The sequence below is a fragment of the Onychostruthus taczanowskii genome, unplaced genomic scaffold (genome assembly GCF_017590055.1).
Source record: "Onychostruthus taczanowskii isolate IOZ18803 unplaced genomic scaffold, ASM1759005v1 scaffold3, whole genome shotgun sequence".
Classification (NCBI taxonomy): Eukaryota; Metazoa; Chordata; class Aves; order Passeriformes; family Passeridae; genus Onychostruthus; species Onychostruthus taczanowskii.
This window is the reverse complement of record NW_024500349.1, coordinates 19,500,830-19,528,704: the sequence shown is the minus strand read 5'-3', so window position 1 is coordinate 19,528,704 and position 27,875 is coordinate 19,500,830. Positions and strand designations below refer to the sequence as shown.

General features: G+C 38.1%; 1 protein-coding gene across 15 annotated transcripts in view; it reads right to left on the bottom strand.

The window, feature by feature from the left end:
* Positions 1-27,875, bottom strand: part of KMT2C (lysine methyltransferase 2C) — a 189,260-nt gene that overhangs the window by 87,523 nt on the left and 73,862 nt on the right. For all 15 annotated transcript variants that reach the window (XM_041408287.1, XM_041408291.1, XM_041408290.1 and 12 more), the window contains 4 exons: positions 25,365-25,504; positions 23,645-23,754; positions 864-1,026; positions 36-207 (listed from right to left, as the gene is read on the bottom strand). In XM_041408287.1, the coding sequence (XP_041264221.1) occupies positions 36-207; positions 864-1,026; positions 23,645-23,754; positions 25,365-25,504 (585 nt within the window). The remainder of the gene's footprint in view (positions 1-35; positions 208-863; positions 1,027-23,644; positions 23,755-25,364; positions 25,505-27,875) is intronic.

Here is a 27,875-nt window from a genome sequence, read left to right as displayed (position 1 = left end):
ACCATACTCCTCCATGTCCTGTAAGTCTCACTTACTTGCAGTTCTGGCACACTTTGCAATCAGGACACTGCCAACCTGCTCTTTTTAAAGGTGTGACTTGAATGTCCAGGCACATCCCGTGGTAGTGCTGGCCACAGGTAGTACAAAAAAGTTGATCTAAGAGGTCTCCAGGGCTGTCGCACACTGCACAATTTGCTTCTTCTTTTGCTAAAAAGAATTATTTTTTTCAATTATTATTTTGTTCAAAATTATGAACAATTCAATAAACCCGAAAAATTACTTAGTAGTTCTTATGCATAAAAAACTTGACCATTCTTATGAAATTCCAATGTAATTAATATATTTAATAGCTACTATTTCAATTCAGTTTTCTCAACTAATCTTCTTATAACAGTAAATTCATTTTAAACCTTAATGAAGTCTTACAAAAGAAACAGTTTTATTCTCCTCGAGACAAAGCTGAGAGCTTCGGAACCAACTCCTCTGTGGAACAAGTACAAAATAAACAGACCTAAATCTATTATTTAGCTGAAGTGTTTGCAAGAAGGCTGCTCTAACTTGAGTTAGGACAAGCAAGTCCATCAATTTGAACTAAAACCCAACAGAAGACAAGCCTTACCAGTAAACCTCTTTCTTGTTCTGTCATTAAAATAAAAAAAAACCCTTTGCTGTGCAGGACTGCTGGTCTTTAAAGACAGAAGAGTATTAACTCACATCTTTTCTATCCATGAACACACATGAATTCTTGGGTATGTGAACTGTGACAGTGCACGTCAACAAATGCATTCTTAAGCTGATGATATGACAGTGCAGTTTTCATAAAACCTGGTACTAATTGTGTCATTTGAACACTGTGTACTTACATCTTTCAGGAGCCTGATCAATGTGGTCTGGACAAAGGAGGGACAAGTTACTGAAATCCTGAAATGTGCCTGCTCCAGCAGCACAGGGGTAATGGTACATCTGGGTACATTTCTCTTCACAGCATTTGATAGTGGCTCCAAGGTGCTTACAAAATGCACATCGCTGAAAAACAAAGAGAACAAGTCATTTCAAAATTTCGTTTTCTTGTCATTTTTTAGCCAGATCTGTTTCCCTCCTTCATTTAGCAGATGAACACCTTGGCCAGTAGGAGGTAGTCAATACTGAGAAGGAAACTAGTGGGTAGTGTTGTCTTTCAGTGGCACTCCCAAACACATTGCGCTCTAAACGCACTCTGACAATTAAGACTCTTCTTGTCACAGTAAAGCATTTTCATTCTATGTTATCTAACTTGAGCTATGCCTTCAGTAATGGGGCTTGGAGACTTATTCTGGAAATAAAGGCAGATGACACCATGCTGTCAATAGGTTATGACTAAAAACCACATGGCTCTGTAAGCTGTAATGTAAAACCACAGATGCTGTAATCAGAAATGCAAATGGAACTCAAGTATGATGTTCTCTCAAAAATCTTACTGGCATTATACAATTCTCTCTGGGACGATAATGCATTACATAACCTTGCACTTTCTTCTCATCTTGCCTTTCAAGACTACACAAATATCACCACCAAACTTTGAGAAGTCATAAATAAGCATGATTATTATTAGACACCAGAGAAATAATTTCTCAGAAAGAACTACGCAACGATCCTGCAGTTCTTCAGTCAAGCGAGAGCAGAGTCTATGAGTCTGCTTGTAAAAAATAACCCACACCTTTCTGATTCAGTTAATCAGTCTTTTTTCTTTCTCGGATTCATTACAGTCCCTGAAGCACTGTAACATCCTTTTACACTTTTTCACCAAGGCAACAATACTTTTTAAGGCACAGCACGGTAAGATTTTGAGCAAACTTAAGAAAAAACAGGTCAGCAGCTCACAGGAAGGCATACATAATATACAGCAACAACTGAGCTCAGGGACTTCCATTTTTCACAATAAAAATACAACACTAACACTGGTGTGTTTGATTACTAGCTGAAGTGTCAAGTAACATCCAAATACGAACATAAACCAAATCAAAGAAAAGTTATGTACTGCATCTGTTTGATTCTTAGAATACAGACAATATTTATTACCGTAATTCTTCTGCGTTTCAAAGACTGGCATGAAATTAGGCATGAAATAGTGCTACTACAAGTCCACAGATATCCAAACCAGCCCATATGAAAATACAAATCACAAAGCTGCCTGTGTCAACAGCTACCTTAATATTCTTTAAAACCAGATGAAATGAATGATCTTCAGAAAAATATCTGCCAGCACCACAACTCATGGACAAGAGACAGAAAATATATTAGTGTATGCTAAACAGAACTGCAGCGTAAAGAGAAAATGCTCTGGCAAAGAAATTAAAGGAGAACATCAAGGAGAACTACTGCCAAGTTTGTGGCCTACGAGGCTTAGTCTGTCCTGTGATCTGCAGGACATCTCACCTCTACCCATGTCTAACACCTGCTGACTGTACAGGTAAGGTGCATCCTGTTATTTTACCAGCTGAAATGCAGAGGAGAGGAGAGGGAACAAGATAAGCAAATAATAATGTGGAACTTCTGAGGGAGAGCAAGGCAGCAGCAATGGTAATTACATTTATGGACTGCCAATAAAACCAAAGTCCTGCAAGAAACTCCATTTAGGAAATGATACCTTCAGTGAGCACTTGCTGAGGAAGCTGCACAAGGCAAATCCTGAATTTAGATGTAAAACCATGAAAATACAGCCCAAAGCCTCCAACTTCAAGAACTGAAGCTCCACCCTGAGCCACACACAACCACTGCCCTATTTTGTCCTTCATGTTCTGAAAACCTATGGAGATGGACTAGGTTTAGCTAAGACACAATTCTTACAGGCCACACTTTCTTTCTAAGATTTTACTCAGTACAGAAAAAAATAGAAAGGGGAACTTTGGAGGAGCTAAGGTCCAAAATGTATCCCTCAAAAAAGTATTCAACAAGACTTTGCTGAATCACATCATTGACCCTTGGTAGCTATTAAATCAGGAAAAGAAAATTATGATAGAGCTGTAAGCACTTAAATCATTCAACATTTATTAAAAGCTAGGAATAATGGAATAAAATAGCAATATAAAAGGCATTTTTAAATACCACATCTGTTTTTCAAAACCACCAATCAGCCACAGTACGTAGCAACTACAAAATCAGAATGCAACTTTTCCCAAATGCTCTATGAATAAATGAAGAAATTATGGAAAATTAAGAAACTACAGGATTACTAAAAAACCTTAAAAAATGTTGATGTTGGTTTAAGGAACCACATAAAGATGCTGGAAGAAAAATGGAAGCCCAAGTTACATGTAACTGAACCCTTCAAACCCATCTGTTAAACTGCACTGGCAATGAAAAGCATTTGGCAGATAAGTGAAACACACTCTGAAAACAATGTGGTATGTATCATCTGAAGCAAATAAAAAGCACAGAATATCAACATTTGCTGAATTTGTAAGACAGATAAAGCAGTCTGAAGAAACTAATGCCCAAAGGGATTTTTTTGGCAGCAGATGTTGGTGAGAAGAGTTACTTTTCCAGCACTAGAAGCCAACACTCCTCTGAAGCCAGGCCCCATGCTATGACCCCAAAAGAACAGCAGAAATGTATTAAATTAAACAGAAATATTAAAAGCTCTGCTAAATAAAATCAGTAATGAATACTACTTTACTACTGCTACAATATGGCATCATGACAGCAGGAGATGGAATGAAGCAATAAATCATGTTGCCCATGAGATGCATGCCCATATGAGGACAGTACCAGAGCCAGGGACAGGCTGGAGTCCCATTTCATTAGTATGAACACAAAATAAGGTGTTATGGGAAGGGGGTGGAAGCTGAATTCAAAGGGCAGGTACTAGAAAATGGTAATCTGTCAAGGTAAGCCAAACACTGTTTTGTTTATGGATCAAATAATTTTACATTCCTATTCTACAGGAAAAAAAACCCCAACTTTACAAGGTGTCAGAAAGCTGGAGAGATAGTTTATTACTTATTCATAGTACACTCAAGGAAATAAACTAAAGCAGAGCCAGCAGACTATTTTCCTACTCAGGAAGTCCTTCACTGGTTACCAACTGTTTCCTTCAGTAAGTTCCTTGTGCACTTGTCCATTGCAAGAAAGCTGAGTCCATCCCTACTTGTGTTACTTCTTACTACTGTGATTTCCATAATTTAAAACTATGCACTCCTCTTTCTACTTGGCAATTTTGACTTTTTTTGGTTTTTACATCTGCTTTTTCAGACAGAAAAGGAACTGATTTTTAAAAGCAAAAGCTATTCCATCTTTAAAATTTGATTTTAAAAATCCCTTTATTTACTAATCCTACTGGCTCAAATATTACACTGTTGTACAAATACAGTGGAAGAGGAAGAACTAAGTGAACCAACAGAAAACAAAACCTGATCAATCACGTTCTCTGTATTCTAGCTCTCTGGGAGAAAATTCCCCATGAAATAAGAGTGGCAGAAACCACACAGAAGATTTCCAGGAAGACAAAAACTCAAAACCCTCTTTGCTACAACTGGAATTGCACCAAAACCAGCTGAACAAAAACGTTAATTCTGCCTTGTTCAGTTCAGTTGATGTCACAAATCCTACTGGCTTTACTGGAAACAGATGGCCAAAGTGGAAAATGGTGACAAGAGCAGCAGCTTTTTGTTTACGTACTTCTAACCTTCCTGTTGCTCCATATTTTAGAGTACTCCAAAATCCTGTTCAAATTATAAAAAGATGCCTGTAAGGCAATGTAAGAGTTTATCCAGATAGTACCAAGAACTAATCAGAGGTCATGTTTTATCATTATTTTATTGCCCTTAGAATTACTTCACAGTATTACTGTCTCAGCAACCAGACGAGTAACAACCCTTAGAAGGCTAAGAAAGGCTAAAATAGTCTTTGAGTAAGTACATGGCAACTTGGTTAAGTGTCCTAAGCCTAAATGTTAGTACTGTGAATTGTAAAGCAAAATGACAAGTTCTTCACTGATTATGAACTTTTTCTTTAAAAAAGATCAGGTGACACAACCTATGAGAACAATAAGAACTTTTAATTTTATGACAGTGTACCAAAAATACACACAAGCCATCTGTCCTTGGTTAAACAATTTAATGCATTACCTGTAAGAGCAAATTTCAAACAGGTTAGCTATAGGGAAATGCTGTCATACAAACCTGTGACTGAAGAGAACTGGACCTTAAAAACCTGTCATTAATGAGAGCAGTAAGAAATTTTTACATAAACAGTCATTAAAGAAGTATGTTCCCTGGTGCTTCTGATAATCTTCACTGGTTACTCCATCATCTAGAAAGAGCTTTATATTGCTTGCAGACACTAATGACCATTAGCACCTCTCATGTCAACTACACTGGTTTAAGTACCATAAAGCACTAAAGAGCACAATGCAGTAAGATGGCAACATAAAAACAACTAATGGCTTTCAAGTGAACTACTGATTAGAAGTACTAAACAGAACACCTTTCCAGGAGTACTGGAAATTACCTTCTAGCTTTTTAATTTTATATGACTCATGTCACAGATTTGGAAATTACTTCAATTTATAACAAGCAAGTCAATCAGAGATCAGTTACTCTTCTTCCTCAAACCTTAACACAGTGACTCAACACATGCTAACAAGGCAGAAAGCAGAAGTCCTTTTAACTGTGGAAATTTCAGGCTCTCTACAAGTCACTACTTTGTTTCTCTTACCAGCTGCCTCTTTTTCACTTTCATTAAAAAATATATTAAATTAATTGTGTTGATATTAAGGCATTTAAGAATTCAGAGGAAAAAAGCATTCAGGTTTTGGAGGGGTGTTTTTTCTAATAGTGGTGAATAGGTTAAAAACTTGTAAAAATCCATTTGCTAAGTAAGATACCATTTTTTATTTGAAACCTGAAATAGGCAGGAGAAAACATACAAACTTTATTGCACACAAATTCTTCCTCATATAACCTGAAATGTCCCCAAACCCTGTTTATTCAGAAGCTCCAAGGAAGGGTTTGGGTGCCTCAGAGCTGTGTTTTACTCATCATTACATAAGCTAGCAGAATAACTGCATGGATATGACTTCCCTCACAGGCTCTGCCTTTGCTTCTTTTTTCACACTTTCATGAAGAAAAATGGGGGTTTTTTAATCACCTCCTTGCTTTCTGCAAGAGTTCGGATAATGTAAATGTTTTGAGTGAGGCTAAGCTTTTCCACAGCTATCAACCAGCTACTCCCTTAATTCCCATCTAATATCCACCATGGCAGAAGAGCACACATGAGCCTGTTGTTTAGTTAGACTGTCAACAACAAGAAGGTCAATAATGTTTAATGTAATTTAAACTGTGGTTATTAGGCCTCAGCATCAGCAACTCCAGGACAAACAAGGCAAGAACAAAAATCATCAGCTTTGGTTTGAGGCTGCTTTTTGGCAGGCTCAGAAAACAGACTATTGTGCCAGTTCCATTTGATTCATGCTCAGAAGGTCTTAAGAAGTGTGTGTAGACATTTCTTTGTGTTGGCAGAGCATGAGCTGAGCCACAAATTGTTGGAGGCTTGAGAAAAAATAATTGAGGGAAACATTGCTACATGCTTGTTGTTTAATGATCATCTCTAGGCATCTGTTACTGGTCATTGCAGAACATACTGGGATGAAGTCAACTTTCTGTGAAATCCAGCACAGCCCATGAACTCCTAAATCATATATTGAGAAGTAGCTCAAGCATTCTACAGGTTATGTCATAAATACATTTATAAAGGCATTTAAAGTAAAAGGACTGCTCATACAGTCACACTGTGCTTCCAAACAACACAAGGCCTGATGAGGACATCCAAACTTCATTATACTTAATAAGGCTTAATCATTTTATGGTGTTTACTTCATGGCAATTCAGTTGGCCAAACAGTGGGTTACCATTTTCAGGCTCCACTGACAATACTGGCCAGATCTCCATTGCCTGCAGCTGGAATTGAAACACAGTTCACAGGTAGGCACATCCATAGGGAAGTCAAAATTTAGAGTACAGCCTTGAGCTGTCCTATGCTGACACAAGTTCTTCACTGGTACCACAGCCAAGTCCACACCAAAGTTTTTGTCAGCATAGCACTATCAAAGAAGGGATGTAAATAGAGACTGTTTAAAAATACTTTCATATAAATCCTCCCCTATTTTTGCAAATTTTCTGAACAATAAAGAGCTGGGGTAATCTTCTCCCAACACATCTCTAAATTCTCTTACATGTTTTTGGAACACTTAAGACAAAACTTTCCAGCCAGGAAAGTCACTAAAAACATTCTGTTCATCTTAAAAACAGCCTCATTCATGGGATTTGCAATTTGTCATGTGTTTTAGAGTGGGGGATGCAACTTCTGCCCTTTCCCTGCAGATCTATCCAGATGTGACCAAGCTTGAGAAAACTATTTCTTTTTTTTCATGTAAAACACTTCCACAAGTTTGTCCGTGAAAAATCACAGAAAAACCTACTCTCATTGATCATGACTGATCCTCTCCAATTTCTAGCACTGACTGGACAACATGTACCTCCTGCAAATGTTCCTTCAGTGTGACAAGGATTAGAGGGAGGAAGTCTGTAATAAATACTCTAAGCCTAAGCACAAAAAGCCATTAGAATGGAAAGAAGACATCCCTAAGGATCCTGATACTACTGTCACTTAATCATGTGGGGAATAGGAGTATCCAGCACACAGGCAGATGGACAAGTAAGGAGCAAAGAGACAAAAGGGATTCACTGTGTGAACTGGGAGGAGAAACCATGGATGGAGATGGAAGCTGAGGAGGGGCAGGGGTAATACCTGAAGGGCCAATTAATCAAACATGGGCACTCAAACTGGATAAAGCCCTTAAAGGAACTTGGGTGCTAAGACTCAGGAAATGGTGATGGGACACATCCCAGAAAGAACCTAGCCAAAAGGGGTGAGAAATATTAAGGAGAAATGAAGAGTGGAAATGGCTAAAAATATCAACCTGAACAAAAAGTCAGAAGTCTGAGACAACTGAAATTGGATGAAGATTACCAGGAGGAAAAGTACACTGCTCTCTGACACCTAGTGCTGTATCACTATCACCCAGCCAGCTCAAATAGCAGCGCTCTTATGAAGGCACAAAGGCTTTAAACCTGCAGTTTGGGAGGTCTGCCTTTTCCTTTTCTCCATGACAAAAGGAAATGATACAGGCAGGCAAATACAGGACAACACAGAGACGTGGAGACAGAGATAAAGGAATGGGCAGACACGCACACATGTGTGTGCACTAAAACACAAGGAGCATTACAGATCGAACATGGATTTTGTGCATAAAATAGATCTTTTAAGAGGAGTCACTGACTTAAAGAAACCTGTCACCTGTGAGACTGTGCTTAATTTACAGAGAGAAAAAGAAAGGAAATATTGGAAAAGGTTGTGGATGGCTTGTGGGAGAAGAAAAGCACTTAGTTATGGCAACAGAGCAATGGCCTGCAGAAGAGTTGCAATTTAATTTCTTCCATGAAGCTCCCTTGATGATACTGGGCAGGGCACTAAGTAAAATTTTTCTTCATTTATTTTTATTTATTCTTAATCTTACTGTTAAAAGCCTGGAGTTTTCTTTGCCCTGTAAAAATTCAGCCTTAATTTCCACATAGATTGTGTACTCACAACTGCACCAGAGTGAAGGAAGAACTGCAATATCAGTGCAACCTTTTTAACTACGCCTGAGTATTTTTGAAACTCCTTCAATTTGCCATCCAAATTAGTAGATATAAATAAATTCAACTTCTCTGGGGGAAAATGCAGCCTAAGACACATAACAAGGCCATGTAAACCTGCTATTAAAAAAAAAATTACAGACAAGTTATTCACATTAGTGAAAAAATCATGCAGAAATGAGGAGTTCTTTATTTTCAGCAGTATCTGCATAGTCCACATACCTACATACTAAATAATGAAAAAAAATGCAATATTGAAGAGGTTTATACTAAGACAGCAATGTCTATCTGATGGACTGAACTAGGCACAAACTGTTCTGCATGTGTTCATATAATTAAAGATGCATAATCAGGCCAAGGCACAAAAGACATTAATTGTGTGCAGAGGACACAAACTGTGTGCAAAGGATGTTAATTGTGTGCAGACAACCCATCTTCTGACATGGCCTTACTTTGTGTTTTCATTTTATTGTCTTAATAATGTGCTCTTTTAAGAAAGATTTTGAAGATACATTACCCTGATTTAACAGAAAGTTAATGTCAGCCAAAGTCACTATATACACTCAATGATACATATAATTTACAAGGTAATAGAAGGGATGGAGTGACAAGAAACTCTGGATTATGTAGAGACATAAAAAATGCAAGAATTTCCTGCCTTTAATACCTTCCTCATTAGTGAGCACCTCCTTAGTATTCCTTCCCCACTGACTGCAATCAGTACCTTATTGTTCATAATTCCTATTTCCTTGGCTGCTCCTAAATTGCACTCTCCAAATGGCACAAAGTCATCGTAAACAAAATCCTACATCTTCAGTTCACTAATTTCTGTAAATTGAGCTCAAACAAAGCAATTAGGTGGCATACTTGGAAACTACCAGCTTGAACATTAGTATCATTTCTTCCCTAATAAAAACTTGACATGTTTTATCTGGCTAGGGCTTTTAGCTTTTTTTTTTTCAACTTGACTAAATTAGTCACTTACATGTATTTGTCCCGTTGCTTCTTCCAAGACATGGTATTCCAAACATTATACAATTATTTAACTCAGCCACTGAAATAATAAGCCCCATGTCTTTCCATCCTGCTCCTTCACTGGTATTCCTTGGGCAAGCATTGTGAAATGCAACATCTTGACCCAGAATTTAAAACCCTAAAATTACTGGTCAAACATTGAAGCAGGTTATTCAGCTGGGCTTCAGGGAGGTGAGGGTAAGAAGGGGCTGTTTGTTTCAGTTTTGCAGAATGCTGCCTCAGTAGCTTGTCAAGAAAAAAGCTGCCAAATTTTGTAATGAATTCCACAGAACATTAAGTCTGATGCTTAGCAGAAGCCATAACTGTTAAGTAAATGATATCCTTTTGATGAATACCCTTATTTGAAAACAACATTGATTCTTCTAACCCTCTAGCAGTGTCCCAAAACAGATGTGCACAACTGCAAATTCTGTTTGCTTTCAGGTTTACGAAGTGTGATGACATTTTTACAATCCTGCATGAGCCCTTTTACCCAGGAGTAAAATAAAGCACAATAATTCTTCACCATCTGTTTGTTAATTTTGCATTCATTTAACTTTGCATTTTAAACTAATAATCATTTTCTTATAATATAGTTTGCTCCATTGGTAGAAATTACAGCTGTTCAATTAAAAAAAGAATGGTTTATAACACAGTTTTCCTCTAAATAATTCCATTGCTCTTAATTATAGAAATGTTAGTGCCATCAAATGGAAAAGAACTACCAGAGATTAGTGTTATGCTTTATATGTCACAGATTCCCTTAGTAAATGTACATATTTTCTTCTGTTCCAACACCAATTCCTACTTGGTCTCTTTAACATTAAAGCCATTTTTTTCCACTACAAGATTCTGTGTGTTTTTTAACACTGTTACATGCAAAGGTACAAACAATCAAATGAAGCTTCTGTTTCATTTGTGGCACAAAGACAAACCAAGCACAGTCCTACTTCTTCATAATGGTTTTCCTTAATCTCTAATGACAGGACAAGGAGGTTTTGATATTTACATTTCAGCTGGTTACAGCTAAACTAGGGCTGGAATAATGTCCTAAAAGCTTTTTCTCACCATGTTTACAGTCAAATGGGGAAATCCCGTTTCTTTATCAAAAGTAAAACCACACTGAAATAACATTAATAATACATCAGAGCTAGTGAAGGGGAAACAATTTGGGTCAACAAAAGATGTGGTGCCTGGAGAGAGAGCAGGAGCCAGACTGAGATTCTGTGGACTCTGTGTCATGCTCTGGACAGGGCATTTTCCACACAGACCAGGCTCTAAGGTCACAAGCCCTAAACACAAGACTGTCCCCACGCTGACACAGTGGAGACTCCACTTCACTGAGGTTCCTGGGCTTAATCAACATCATCATCTACAAATAAACTCTTCAAGAGACACAGGCTGCTCAGCTAATTCATGTCAGCAGTCCAGTAGTATTAGAGAGCTGTTCAGATGGTTAAAACAATCAAGATGATTGCGCTGTTTTCTAAAACCAATTTTATCTGATGGCATAGAAATCTCAGTATCAGATGACATCCTAATGCTGTGACAGTGTTAAGATAACAATTCTGTCACAGTACTAGGATGAGTATTTTACTTAAAACACCCATAAGGCAAGAGATGGTTTACCACAAAATTGATTTATTTCAATTAAAGGCTGAAAAACACTTAACTGGTGCCTAAGACTGTAACAGAGCACTCACCTACAGAAATTAACTTCCAGAAGTAACACACACAACAAGATCACACAAAATTAGGAGTGAAAGTCCAACCAGAGGTTAGTGAGATGCTCAGCTTCCAATCTTACCAGAACCCTGAGCATCCTGACCTTTCAGTTTCCCAGACAAGTGAGCATTGCTGCCAGGGCCGACCTTTTCTGGGGGATTATCCATCACAGCATTTAGGTCTGACAGGAAGCAAACATTCTGGAGGTGCCCAAGGCACATTCTGATGTGATGGATGCGTAATGGTTACGGTCTTCCCAAAGACTTGCCATCTATTTCAAGTTATTCTCATTAAAAAACCTCACCTGGTGTGACATTTAAGAAACTCCTAAGTATTGAATGTATAAAATCCATTTACATTTTTGAAAATGAGCATTTCTCTCACAAAGCTCGAAGAATAATAACTGAACTGTCTTCCTGTGTCAATTGTCTAGAAGTTCTCTATTTGCTTTTAAAGGTTTGTAATTTGTCAACACATCTCTCTGGAAATAACACACAAAAAAAAATCTAATATTCTGTAACAACCTGCAGTAATTGAAAGGAAAAAAGCCCTCAGTATTTGCTTGGATATTTGGTTGGATTGGGTATTTAGATTCAGATTCACTATTTACTCTGCAGATTCTGTGATTCTTCCCAGTTCTTTACACAGCAGTTTCATACCGAAGAAAATTTTTGAACAGAAAGGAAATACTAAAGTATAAATTAAAAAGTGCAAAGGGAAAAGCTAGATGTGGAAGCACTTGCAGTTTTATTAAAAAAAAGTGTCTAGATTGCAGCTTGAATACATGTATCTGAAGTGAGACCATGACACTGCAATAAAGAGTAGCAAGTAATTTTACCCATGTTAGATGCTTCAAAAAATAAATATTTATTTATTTCATAACAGCTACTTTTCCTCCCTGAAGTACTGAAGGGGAAAGTGACATCTTTGAGGGAAACCATTAATATGACTGAAAACACACTGGTAAAAAAAAAGTACGTGAAGTGCTGCTTTGAGAACATGCCACTTCATCAGTCCTTCAATTAATGTTATTTAATAGGATTCTTATAATTAATCATGACTATGACTCATGGAACACCTACACATTCATTACTGGCAGCAGACCTACTATTGTCTGCCTACTTTTTATTCCCAGGTCAGATCTGCAGAACGAGGAGGACAAGTATATACATGAAAATAAACAATATTAATTCTTTCACATAAATAAATGACTATCAACAGTGGCCTATTAGGAAAAATAGCTTTAATTCAAGTAATGTCTGTATTTCCCACCGAGGTGATGCACTTGCACAGGATGGGCAGTTGCTCCACATTTGTGAGGATTCCTAAGATGCCTCTCTCATGCCTGATTTGCTCCATGTTATTAAAAAAAGCACTCTATGACACCTGCATTAATGGCACTACTTCATACTGATGTCTGCAATATTTATGCTCAATCTGCAACTCTGGGACAGAACTTACACTAATGGAAGTCAATAACAAAATCTTCAGGGAGTTCAAAACTATTTTTTGCTAATGGTTTGATTTTGTGAGCTGCTGAGTACACCAATCTCTGAAGTAGTTTTTAGGCTACTGCTTAAAAGCAAACTGAAGCCAGCAGACTAATATGAGTACTCCTGAGTTTTAAAGCATGTTTATAAGATATTTCTGAGGATGGGTGAAAATCCCAAATGAAAATCCACAATATAATTTATAGTAATCAGGAAAAAAACCTCAGACTCTTTTGACTGGAATAATCAGAACCCCTTTATAATTCTAATTTCATTAAAGAGTCTGGACTGTAAAGCTCTCATTCAAAAAAAACCATGTGACTCACATTCATGATAAATTTAACAGACACGCTTAAATAAAATACTATATAAAAGGGATACTGCTGTGAAACCTAGATTAGAGTCAGTTGTGTAACACTAAGCAAACAATGCTACAGCTGAGCAAATACACCTACTAGTCCCAGTGAAGTATTTTTGCTTTTTATTCCTGTGCTATATATTAAGGAGAAAGCTGTTGAAGAGGCCTTTTTATTTCTATAAATGCTCAAAGCATAATGAGGACCTGTCCTTGACTGAAACTAACCAATATTAACTCCAAAAGACCGATTACTCTTTTTGCATAAATATAACGATCACACAAAAGGCAAAATTAGACCCTTGAACACCAACAATATAAAAACCCCAGATGAGCTATGGAAAATACTGAATATAAAATATTTAAATCAGAAGCAACCATGAGTGAGGTGGTAATAAGGTTGGAAAAGGAGGGCTGCATTAAAACACCTACAAAGGTGAGGAGATTGGTGGTACTGCCACAATTCCTTGTGTAAATTTTTATAAACTTACTGCTGGCATGCTGGTTAAGAGATGGGTATGGTTTCCTGACTTTTTAAATATATACAGAGCTCCAGTTTTCTTATTTGCTGAAAATACTAATGGCATAATAATTTAAATAAATTTCTTAATATTTTTCATACATTTTAAAATGAGATTTTATTTCCTTGTTCCACATTCAGAGTTTGGGGGCATTCCACTGACATTTTCTCTGTTTTGTAGACATTGAAGGACTATGCCATTGTTGCTGTGCACAGAAAGACAGGAGAAAGGGAGGGCCCAAGTATCTGCATTCTCATTTCCTACAGCAAAGCTCCAAAATGGGTCAGTCCTACCAGTAATGTGACACATTACCAAGGAAGAAAGTACATTCTTGACTGGAGAGACAGTGTGATTTTCCTTCAGTGGGTTTTCTTTGCTCTTCAGAGATCAGGTTCTCTCTGGTTTTAACACTTAACCTTCCCCCCCCAGATTATAAAATTTTACAATGGAATGTCAGTGAACTGCTATGCCACTGCCTTAATGCTCAAAGTAACATTTATGAAATACATCAAGGGAAGTGGGGGGAGAAGAAAAAAAAAGAGGATTTCTTTCGACACGTGAAAAAAAGTGTTTTCTACCCAAGTCATGCCAGAGGAAGAAAAGGTCTTTGTGAGACACACTTCAGCAGTTTGGAACACACACTGAACAATTTCACTTCAGAGCCTCCAGTAAATTATTTCAGTGAATGTTAGTGAATAAAGGAAACCTGCACTGGAAATTCCTCCAGGAACACAGGCCCTTTCATGTTTCTCAGCAAGGCTCTTCAGCTTTCACTCCTGGGCTGTTGCTGTTTCTCAGTCTCTTTCTGTGCTCCAGTCCATTTTGTCTGGTTCCTACACCTCAGCCTGCCCTCAGTGCCTATCACCTATTCAGCATCAAAAACCCTCTCAGAAATGTTTCTGTAACCACAGTCTCCCTCCCATTTCTGGTACCCACCTATCTGACATCTGGAGTTCAAGAAAGGTGCATTTTTCAAAGCATTCAGCTTGAAAAAAAGCCCACACTGAAAACTCCAAGGCTGGCTCTGCTTTCCTACTTGAGTGTCATGGGAGCGCTCCCATGGTGAGATCCCTGGAACCTCCTCCTGGCTCCAGAGCAGGAACCCAGCAGCACCACTGCTCTGGGAAAGAAAAACAATGGATCAGGCTGAAAAATCAAACACTTCCCCCTTCAGATGAAGCCACACAAACCATCTTAAGGAAAGACACTCAGTGCTGCCTAAGCACCCCAAGTATTTTCCTCTCTCATTTGCTGCTGTATTCCACAAATGCAGTTATAAAGGGAAAGATCATTTAGGTAGATTCACTTGCCAGAAATGACACCATGCTTCTGTTCAGATGTACAAAACTGTAGGGGACACAGAGCAATGGAAGCAAGAGAAATTGTATTTGGAAAGAAGTGATATTTTATGAAAAATCCTGGCCTACTGTGAAAAAAAGTTTAACACTTAAACCTAAAACATATATTAGCATCCATGCACTGGTCACTGTCCCTGGCAAGGTTCTTAGGGCGCAAATAAGGAACAAGACACAGTTCTACTCTAAGCAGTGAGTTCCAATGTGCACTGACAGTACCACCTGATCTGCACACAAATTCACAGTATTTTATTTTTTTTATATACTTGGAAACAAACAGGTAGGGATACGAACATAGTTGTTATTTCACAGAAGGTTTGTGACAAAGCACATCAAAATAAAAATCTCAAAATAAAATTTGTTTTAAAATGTGCACTTTTTGTTCTGCTTCATCTGAAAAGGCAAATTCTTCTCTGAACTGTGATTCACAAAATAAAGCCTGCCTTCCTCTTGTAAATACAATAAACATGATGAAGACAATACAAAAAAAACAACAATAGCTAAGTAAGTTTGAGCATGACCATGTGCTCCTTCTTCCAGGCAACAGGTCAGAATCACACTGGTAACAGGTTATCAAACAAGGAACTACTACAGAGACTGGAAATGACTTGAAATTGAAGTATCTGCACTTGATAAGAATCAAACTCCATAAAAAAGAAAAAGCTCTTAAGTGTAAAAAAAATAATTTTAAAAAAAAAATCTCCATACCCAGAAAAAGCTCTAAATCAAACACTTTGCTGATATTTGGTATATTGATACTCTACTGTACATTAACACATAAACAGATCAGTGTTTTGTGTATCTAAAGAAAGGAACATCTTTTGTTTCTTGAGATGCTGATTTTTAAAAGTGCTGAAGTGGACAGGTGTCATACAGTCTTGAAATCAGTATTTCTTCATATTCCTAATAAACTTTTCCACTTGTAAAAATCCCAAAGACCTTAACAGGCTGAAGCATAGTACTGACTTTACTGGAATGTTAATAATAAAAATTTTAATTATGGGAAAATTACTTTAAAAAAATCTGTATTTATTTTAAATGAAATTTGGCTGGGGAAAAATGTAATCTTGCTCAGATTATTTTAGAAACAAGTTTTTAATTAAACACTTTCAGTTTAATACTGTAGCTTTGTATGCCTTTATTTTGTTTTCACTGTCAGATTATTTTAGAAACAAGTTCTTAATTAAACACTTTCAGTTTAATACTGTGCCTTTATTTTTTTTTCACTGGCTGGCTGACTTGGAAAGTTACTTAATGATAACAGAGTATCTCACACCACACAGTACAAACCTGAAGGATCAATCCACCTAACAAAAGGTGGGGGGAAAGAAAAAACAGGTCACTTCTTCACTCCATAAACCTCAATTACATTGCAACAAGTAACCCTTACTAAAAACCTTTCCCTCAGCCATGCACCCAGTCCCACCCAAGTATCAAAGGATTCTCAGAAAGATGAGGAAAATAAATGAAATAAATGAAAGAGTTTTTCTTAAAAAATGGAAAATTCAAAATTAAAATTATTTCCAGACCCCTTCAATCATCAGATGTGCTCAGACTTTACTTCAGCCACGTATTTCCCATGTGTCACTGCCTCTTACTTTATGACCATAACTATTCAGACAGACCAGTCTAGTTTACAGTAATCCTTACAAACTTTTAAATACACCACTAAAGATTCACCTACAAGCATGGAGTCTAATTATATCCCAAGGTATCCATAATTTAGGTGCCAAAATAATTACAAAAATGTACTAGAAGAAAAGAATCTCAAAGCTCTTAATTTGCATTTACTCAGTTTTAACTAATACTTCATTGTCTTAAATACCAGCAGGGATTTAGAAAAATGTATTTTGTTCTAGAAAATGTGGTGCATCAGACAACATGAGAAATGGAAACTGTGTTTTGAAAGCTGAGTCCTCAAGTCTGTAGCTTCAAAGGTGCTGTGTTTTGATAGGTAACAAAACTCTTCTGTCAGAACTTAATTTACATTTTTCTGTTCTGTGTTTCACTGCAGAAGAAAAAACAGAATCACAGTCAAAGAATGGTTTAGGTTAGAAGGGACATGAAAGATCATCCAGCTCTAACCCCCTGGCATGTGCAGGGACACCTTCCACCAGAACAGGCTGCTCAAAGCTGCATCCAACCCAGCCTCAAACACTTCCAGGGATGGGGCACTCCCAGCTTCAGGGCAGCCTGTCCCAATCCTCACCCCCCTCACAGGAAAGAACTGCTTCCACTCTAAATCCAGTCTAAAGCTACTCTCTTTCTGCTTGAAGCCATGGAGCTTTGAGCAACCTGGCTGGAAGGTGTCCCTGCTCATGGCAGGGGAGGTGGAACTGGATGATCTTTAATGTCCCTTCCAAGCCAAATTGTTCTGTGATTCTGTGAGCCCAAATGAGGAGCACCCTTGTTATGGTAAAGCTTCTTTTGGTTCAAACTAAAGAATACTTGAATCACTGTTCACTTGACAATGCTAACGAGAATTAAGTTGTAGGTCTTACTAAGCATCAAATATCTGTTCTCAAACTGCTGGACCTGCAAAAAATCTGAACACACAGAGGTCCCATAGCAGCCCTGTCACCTGAACAGATTTACCAAAGCTGCACAGACATAATTTATGGTGTACAAAGGTGTTCCAGAAGAATTATACATGTAAATCAGAGCCAACTACGATAATTTAAAGATAACCACAGCTGCTTTCCAGAACCTGGGAAACACAGCTATAAAACAATTGACACAGGCTTTCTGATACCATTTGTAGGCTCTAAGAACAATTCAGATTCTTCAAGACAACAAGGATCTGGCTTTAAGTGACCAAAATCCAAACCATTATAGAACAGAGTAAATAATGGAAGATCATTTACAGATCCCTAAAGTTGTACCCTCAGTCAGTAAGGTTCTTTAAAAACAATGCTTATCCTCATCAGCAGGGAAATGGCTACAGATCTCTAGAGAAACTCCAAATAACAGCAGGGAAATTCATGGAAAACTTGAATAGTCCACAGCCCTCACTGGTGAACTGCTACAGCATGTCTAAAACATGCCAGCAACTGAATGAAACTACCAAACTGACCAAAAGCACATGCAAGTGTCTTCTTGGTGACATGTATGTCACTATTTCTCCAGTCTTTCTCTAGCACTTTCTGTGCTGGAGCCCTCTAAGAGACGGCAACCCATTAAAAAAAAAAAAAAAAAGTAGATGTTATTTTGGAAGAAAACTTCCTGCAGTACTTCCTCAGCTGCAGGACAAAAGCAACTACAGGAAAAAAAGCTCAATAAGATAAAATCAGAAGCCACTCCCAAGAGCAGCCAGGTAGTCCCTCCCAAGCTGTAGTGAAGGGAGATGAGGAGAAGCCAAGTGCCTGCTGCATGCAAAAAGCACCATTAAAAACTTAAGGGTTGGGAAAGGAACTTCTAAATCCCAGAGGTGCTCATTTAGTTTTCATGTTACAAAGCTTGTCCTTGAAAAATGGGTAAATGCAGAGGACACTACCTAGAAATGGTATAAATTATAATATATTATTCTCTTCATGCTTTTTTCTCTGGATTTAAGAATTAGTCGTTCTTCCAATAATGAAAAAAGGAAGAAGGGAGCTTTTAAAGCATCAAAGAGCTGCAAATTCTGCACTCTATCTAGAAAAACCCCACATCACTCCATGCTCTGTTCAGCTGAGTTGTGACATACACAAAGCCAACACCATCCCTACATTCAAGATTCTGTCATCTAAGCCATTTCTGACACAGTTTTTCTCAACAAAAAGTAAAACCAAATGAAAAATTGCTGTGGTTAAATGGGCACAATCCTCCCCAGTGTATGAAGTTAACATTAGGATGTGGATGCTCACTTTCACATACAAGGAACTACAAAAGGAAGTATTGTTTTAGCCAAACTGGTTTTCAACTTGAAGCAGCACAAATAAAACAGACACACCATGAAAAACAAGGACAATTTTCAACAAGATGAGAAGAGCACTGAGATTAAGGGGTGAAGATACATTCAAAATATGGACAGTTTTAAAGATGTGCAAACATGTTCCCCATCTTTCCCCTCAGCTTATTTATTTCTGATCTAGCTTGGTAGGCATCACACCAGAACCAAGTCTTGAGCAAAGAACTCTACAGAGACTTTTCATAACTATCATGTTTCTCCTTTTCAGTCTTCAGGCAGATAGGAACCTCCTCCTTGCTTTCCACCAGCACTGTTTTCTTTGCCTTTCATGTCCTTGACAAACTCTCCCAAACTTGGAAACTGCTTCCTACATCTTATCAGAAGAGAAAGCTGGCTGGGAAAGTTACCCTTGCACTCCTTTCTTCTGCTCAGTTTGTTCCAAACTAGTTTTAATACATTATCTACTTAAACTCACTTTCTGAATTATTTACATACTGGGGGACAAAAAGCAGTCCACATGATTTGGGACTCAGTGGCATACAGAGTAGCTATAGCTAGACAATGTAAGACAGGTAATTGGCAAAGTTTAATTTTCCTCAGCTGACTGCAGACAAACAAACAGCAACCTACTCAATACATGCAAAATAAACATCACAATTATGAAGTATTACTTAAAAATACCTGAAAATATTTCGGGAACCACTATTTCAGAAACCAGTCTTGTTAAAAGCTGAACAAATACAAGACTTAAAAGGCCTCTACATTTTACATGATAATGTAAGTTCAAATTTCCAAGTACCAGAAAGCAGGAGAGTTACAAAAGACTGAAACCAAAGATAAAAGACAAAGCTGTAAACTCCACTTGTCCAAATCTATTGTATTTTTTTCCAGGGAAAAAAAACTGTAATTTCTGTTTGATCAGATTCTTTTGCTTAGTTTGTCTTATTAAGTCTACAATTCACATTGTTTTTGCATCTTATAATCAATATCTGCAGAAACACCAATAAAGTCCATCTTCCTGAAGCTGACTACGTGACAACTTCCTTACCATGGTGAATCTTATATACTGAGCAAAACAGTACATTCTTATCTTATGAATGATAAGAAAATTTAGTTAAGTTTTGGATCAAACAAATCACTGAACTTTTCTCTCCCCCACTGATATTTTGAAGAGTTGTTTTCTTTCAAACCTTGAAACAAAGTGACTCCCAAATCCCATTAAATGCCATTAAAGTAGTGGGGGAAAGTCACTGCCACACTGGGGTGTTGAACCAGGATAACGAGGTGAATTCTTAGGATCACCCTGAGAAAAGCTCTGGCAACTAGGTTTGTCACCAAGATCACCAGTTCTTCCTTATGGCTTCATAAACTTAGGAAGCATTTCTGAGAAAATCCATGACTCTCCCTTGCTGAGATAAGCAAGACAAGCAAATAGCTCAACTGAGGCACCTCCACCACAGATGTGACTGTATATTCCAGCTTTTCTTTGTCCCTTGTCACAAACCAATGTGACACACAGGATTTCAAACACCTCACAGATGCAGGTTTGTGCACTCATGAATAGTAAAGAATGGCAAACCCCAGACTTTGAAAGAAAGACAAAGAATCCACCACTGTCTAGACACAAATACATGAAACAAGCTGGTCAGGTGCCTTTGCCAGGCCTTCACAATGAGCAAATCAAAAGAGCTGAAGAAGAAAGACACGCTAAGCAGGGTATTTTGTGAGACATTCACAGATTCTGAGACCTCTGTAGTGCTGTGTTTTAAACCTTCAGCAAAGAAGGAAGGGCCCAGAATACAACCAAAATGGATAAAAATATGTATTTTGGAACAGGTCAGTGGAGTATGTCCACACAAGCTTTACTAATGCAATCACAAGTCCAGTGAAGCCAAATGGACATCTCAACTGGTAAACAGAGTAATAAGAAACACTGTCACATCCAGTTAAAGCAGATTTGCAAACAACAGGCAGCCTTACTAATGAGAAACATGAATGCAGCTTACAAATTAAAGTGTTCCTCAAGGTAAGAACAGGCCTGAAATGCTCTCCAAAAATGAAAATACCTAAACCAATGGATTATCAAAAGTTGGTTACACTTCAAATATGCTTTATTACATGAATAGAAGGAAAAGAAAATGTACTTTCCCAGTAAAGGAAAAATGCAGTGCTGCAGACCACATCACAAACCAGTTCTTCATGCCAAAAGGACTTCCAAGAAGACAGAAATCCCCTACCAAGCAAACAACAACAAACCCAAAGCAAATTTGGTGACAAGTAGAGGAAAACAGCATGCAGCTTGGTGTTATTTAAACTATTTTTCTGTATGCCCTGAGCACACAGTTTCTTTTGCATGGCCAACAGATTTGAGAACATCTGAACAGAACTCTTCTTTTAAAATGCAGGAACATCCCATTAGAACGAAGCCCAAATGAACAGAAGCACAAGATGCTGCAAACACAAACTGATACCTTCAATTAATTATTTCACCTTTCATTCTAAACTTTTTTAAAATAACTCACACAAAGATGACCTTTTCCACTATCTCATAGGACAACCAGGACCTTACACTTTTTTTTCCTTCTTAATCTTAGTAACAACTTTAAAAGTAGTGGAAGAATTATTACCAAGCACTGCAGGCTGGACACAAGCAAACACAGGATTTCCTGGGCTCCAAGCCAGTTCCTCACCAACTCCTTAAGCAATCATTACACTTCTCTGTAGTCAGGAACAGAGAACTACGGAAGAGTTTGGTCCTTATTTTTTGAAAAAATAAAATAGAATAAAAAGCAAACAAATCCCTGGTGTGATAGTGGGATAAAGAAGTCCAATTCCATCTAGCTATTCTTCTAGAATCACAGTTGTGCCTTTACTCAGCTCTCCCTGGGGATATCACAAGAAGGATGAAAGAGAATAACCAAATCAATGTCATTCTTCACTGGCTGACTGCTGAACTACACAAAAAAAAAAAAAAAAAAAGTTTCTCAACGGTTTCAGCAAAGACTGAATAGAAAATACACAGAATGACACTCAATTCAAACTCCTCTCCTCTCTCTGCATTGTCATGAAACGTGCAACAGGGAGATCTAAACATTACTTGCAGAATTTGAAAAGATCAGTAGGGAAGATTCAGTACAGCACATGAAAAGACGGCTGGAACGGAAACCGCAACACCAGAGATGTTCATTCTTCAAAAAATGTGTAGGTAAGTAATTCCATTGTTAACATCTATGCAAAACTTAAAAAGGTGCTGATGACAGAGGTGAGGCACCATTACCCTGAGCACAGGGAAAGAGCAAGGTACTGGACAGAAAGAAATAACGAAATAACGAAAACAGAATGAAATTCAACATAGTAAAACCCCAACTTGAACAGCTCAACCAGGATTTCTGTTAAAAGAAATGACTACAGACAAGAATGAGCTGATCACAAAATGACTGCAAGCCAAAAACAAGGGGGTAAAAACTTTCAGCTGCAAGACTAAAAAATAAAAATATTCAAGTATGAATACTCTTTCAATTCTTACTGTTTTATTTTTATACATACACACATACACACACAAATGTTTTAACGTTTTCAAGGTCATCTAGAACTTAATACTGTCAGGTTCACTCATTTTCAATAGTCTTATTTTGAAAGCAGAAACACAGGAATTAAATAATTATTCAAAATAAAGCATTTACTTAGTATGAGTAGAAAAAGGTACAAAGAAAGCTGTATTCTATGGCCTGTATTGAAAGACTGATGTGAAGCATCTTTTTAGTCCAAATGATGGAGAACATCTATTGGTATCTTTTGCCACTTTTTTTTTTTATTATTATAATGCATGAAAAGCAAGAAGATTCAAGTGAAAAAAGGCCTAAGCATAATCAAGGGAAAACCACCAAAAATTACAAATATTTGTTGATAGAATAACTGATTTAATATAAAAAATAATACAATTATAAAAAAACGTCTTGGGCAGTATTAAATGTGACCAAACAATAGCTACATGTGGTAAAGCCAATGTGTAAAACCAAGATTTCAAAATGGTACCAGAATATGACACCAGAACAAGTTCATTCTTTTCAAAGGCACTTACTTTTCCAAACACATTAACACTTCAATTTAAAAGATGAAATATTTATCTGTGTATTTCTATGAGTATTTAGAGTATCAAGGTGAGTTTTCATGGCAAACACTGGCTTTTTTTCATCCTAACCTGCTTTCTGAAACTGGTATGAAAGTAACTGAGAATTTTTTTTACTGTATTTGCATCATATAATTTCAGGATATAAACTGGTACAATAAATATTACCTCTACCTACCAGAGTATTTGCTAATTGAACTCAACTTTTCTTTTGTGTCTAATTTGTTTTGGTCAGCCTGACTCTTCCTATATTCTAGTTACCTCAAAACTAATTAATGTTATTTCCTGTGCAACTCCATAAAACTTTATAATAAATTGCAACTCAAGTTTTTTAGCACAAGGATCTGCCCAAGGAAACCTTATTATAAATGAGCGCTCAGAGATCCACACACGGATATTTACAGTCACACTTTTTATTGTGTTTATCTTTTTATCAACCCTACCCACCCAGTTTTCTTAAGAGATTTGAGCATTCAAGTGTTTTTACTCACTTCTGTGCTCCCTGAGACAACAGCTTTGTCCACGTTCAGCGCTAGCTGCTCTTCAGTCTGGCAGACTCCCACAGACCACTCCGCACAGCGGTGATGAGCCCAGCAGTGACCTGGAGCGCAGAGAGACAAAGGGCCGGGGTTGGACAGCTCTGTCAGGCACTTCCTCCAAGCATGGAACTCCCCTCTGGCACTGAATACTTGCCAGAAGTAACAGAGAGGTCTTCTCCCCCTTTTTTTTCTTGTTGCAACATTGAAAACCCACCTTATCATACACTGAATATATTGCAGTTACTGTCAGACACTAAAAACACTGCAATTTTCTTTTATGTACAACAAACTTTTTTTTTATCTGTTTATAATTTTCAAGTGCCTGAACATGTAATCATAGCATGGGAGTGCACAGCATTCTCTGACTTTGATACTACATTCAATGCTTGTGCAACACACACAGTTCCATTTCACCTTGTATTTCACTGTAGATAACATTTCCCTAAGTTTGTACTCTAAATTAAGAGTTAAATTATGATTAATTAAATTATGATTCCCAAGGACTGGAGATCTGTATGTTCATGTAGAATATGTTCATATAATGCTTTAGTAATTTACACAAAGTGTTTAAAAGCTCAAAATAAAACATGTACAGGAACTCATATAAAAGATTGTGAAAATGGTGTCAATACAACAAACACAGTAGAGAGATACACCTACCTAACAAAAAACAAAAATTCATAAGCTGTACAATTCAACAGGTAACTCTTACAGGAAGTTTCTAATTCAGTTCTGGGAAAAACAATGCAAATGATGTATACTTCCAAAGGAATTCTCTGATTGCTTTATACAGGAATTAGAAATGATGGTTTACACTAGCTGTTCAACTTAGGTATTGGCCAACTTAATAATTCAAGCTACCAAAAAAAAAATCCCAAAAATCTCTGAATGGATTTGGGCAGAGTCATTTGCAAATAACAGCAACTATAAAAACGTAGATTGATAGATCTACACCCAGGCATCAACATCCACTATAGTAAAACTATTGAAACAAAGCCATTGGATTTTATTTTTTTCTTTTAATAAGACCTTGAAACAAGTTTCCACACTCATGAAAGAGAAATTTTTATTATTACGTAAACGCATTTCCATTTTTTGGAGCAAAAAAAGTGAATGGACTACTGGCATCAAAGCATTTGGACACAGATGCCTTCTGAAAAAGTAATTAAGAACTTAATTATAGAAAAGTTCAATTGAAATTATAGAGCAGATGATAAACCAGACATTTTTCTGACAGCAAACCTGCAGATTCTGGAAACATGCACGAGCATTATGCCCCTACTGCTCTTCTAAATCTTCTATTGTTTCCAGTAACATTTGCAGCAGGATATCAGGTAATGTCACAGGATTTTTGACAATTATATTAAGCGGTGCCTCATTTCTTCTCCCTTTTCTCCCCAAAACAGAATCATGATACTGAAGGTATTACTACCCAAACACCAGCTCAGCAGCAGATTACAGATACTTCCCCAAACAAAGCTGAGGATTCTCTTTTCTGGAGGGAAGACTACAAAAACAAAACCTGACAGGCAAAAGCTGCTGAAGCACTATCAGAGACTTGACGAACACCACAGCACAAAACACCAACAGCTGCAAAACTTCACTCATGTCACTGTGGCTACTGTACTGCTACTGGAACAGGGAGAAAAAGGAGGACAACAATGGATCTTACCTGTTGGCTCAAATAAGGCTTGAAGATCAATGTCATCTGGTAAGCCAACTAAACTGAGTTCATCCCAGAATTTGACAACCTGATCGTCAGAAGCAGTTTGGGTGCTTACACTTGTACATGATGCTATACTCGATCGAGATCTGTATCAGGGAGCAGAAAAACAAACTTAGAAGTGATCACATTCCTTGTCCAATTAGCCAGATACTCACAAATGATCCAAAACTCAAGCGAGTACAATTTTTTCCTAATATGATAAAATATAAATCAACATGAACAAAAGTCTTCCTTATATTTTATCCCAACACTTTCCCCAGTAACAATTGCCAGTTAAAGCTGCTATTCAATAAACAAGCCTGCTCTCTTCCAGTTCTTCAGGACACACATGCTTCTTTAAGCTTGATTCTGTTTGATATTAAAATCTGCCCAACCCTTGGAACTGAGAATGAGATAACATCCAGAGGTGAGGTGCCTCTATAAAATGCTACAGCTATGAGGGGAAGGTAGAAAAAAGACCAGGACTTCAAAATCTGCTTGGAAATAAACATGTTTATACAATGTCATCAGATATTTAAAAAAAAAAAAAAAGGCAGGGTGAGCTGGAGGAAAGGAGGGGGGGGGAGATTAAAAAATGCAGTGATATAAAGACTACTATATTGTACTGGTTTATAACCTTATTAATTTGTTCCCCAAATTCTAATCTCCACAGAAAAAAATTCACACAACTCAGAGATTACCACATTTAAAAAAAAACCATAAGCAACAATTCTGCCTTTATTTCCTGCAGGCTGAAGAATATCTTGGACATCTAAGGGTGTGCATTTAGGCCTACTGATAAGAGACCTGATCACTCATGCCTCAACAATTGGTAGGAAAGGTAGTGCTGCATTTTCTACTAAAGGTCTTTGAACTTGATTACTCTCTGCTGTTAATATCTCAATTGTATGCATTTGTCAATACAGTAACCACTGGAATTTTAATCTGTGATAACTCTGCTTTGCTGAAAACCACGCTTTACTTCAGCCATTACATTTATAAATACATTTTAAAGCCCCTCAGTTTATGGGGAAAAGAGTAACCTCTCTTGCATCACCCAAGAAATCTTAAAGGTTTTCTATTATTACATGGTATCTTCATGACCTCCATAATTTAAAAATATCTACCCCAAAACCTATTAATGCTGATGCTATCAATATTTAAAACCTCCTTAACAAAGAACTATATTCTGTTTGACAAAATTGGTTCTTGAACACCATTCATGTCCACTGCAATTACAGAATGGTTTGGGTTGGAATGGATCTCGTTCCAACCCTCCTACAATGGGCAGGGACACCTTCCACTATCCCAGAGTTTGCTCTAAACCCTGTCCAACCTGGCCTTGGACACTTCCAGGGATGGAGCATCCAGAGCTACTCTGGGCAGCCTCTGCCAGTGCTTCACCCCAGGACAGTGGAGCCTCCTCTAACACCAAACTGCTACTCACAACACCAAAACTTAAGATCCTTTTTCTTTAGTTTTTTAAAGAAAAACTAAATCTCGACTGATAAGGCATTTTTCTGTATGAAAAAAAACTTTCTCACAAGATCAAACCAATCCGTTTATAGAACTTCTCAATTTACTCTGCAATCTCACCCTTTCTACAGACTTCTCTGAAAATATTATTTCATATACCTATAGAACACAACCTGAGGTGAGAGTGTTACTTTTATTAGCTTTAAGAAAAGCCACTTTTCTCTATCAGCATTACAGTGTGCACTTTTCCACCACCAACATGATGCCAAAAACATACAATGTGTACCCAAGCAACCTCAGTGAGTGCGGAACACTCTCAGCAGCTTCTGCAGCAGCAGCACAGCCACAGACAGGTCTGACTCGGGAGTTCGGCACAGCCGGCAGCCGCCTCCATCACTGTTCCCCCCCTCCATCACTGCTCCCTCCACGGCCTCCCTCACTGCTCCCTGCTCGGGAGTTCGGCACAGCCGGCAGCCGCCTCCATCACTGTTCCCCCCTCCATCACTGCTCCCTCCCCGGCCTCCCTCAATGCTCCCTCCCCGGCCTCCCTCACTGCTCCCTCCCGGCCGGGCCCTCGCCCGGAGCCAATCCCGCAATGCCCGGTTTGTGCCACACACCGCCCGTGGCTCCGCATCAACACCGTGCCCTCAACCCCTCATCGTTGTCCCACATCACTACTGTCCCAGACCACAGCCCTGCATCAACACCGTGTCCTCAACCCCTCATCGTTGTCCCACATCACCACTGTCCCAGACCACAGCCCCACATCACCACCGCCCCAGATCGTAGCCCCACATGATCACCCCGCATCTCTGTCCCCCATCACCACTGCTCCAAACCACCCGTGGTCCCAAATCATCACCCCACCCTCGACCCCTCATAAGTCATCCTGCCCGCAGCTCCACATCACCGTCCCGCATCACTATCACCACTTTGCCCTCTGCTCCACACCACCCTCAACCCTGCATCACTGCCCCACATCACCCATACTGCCCTTGATCC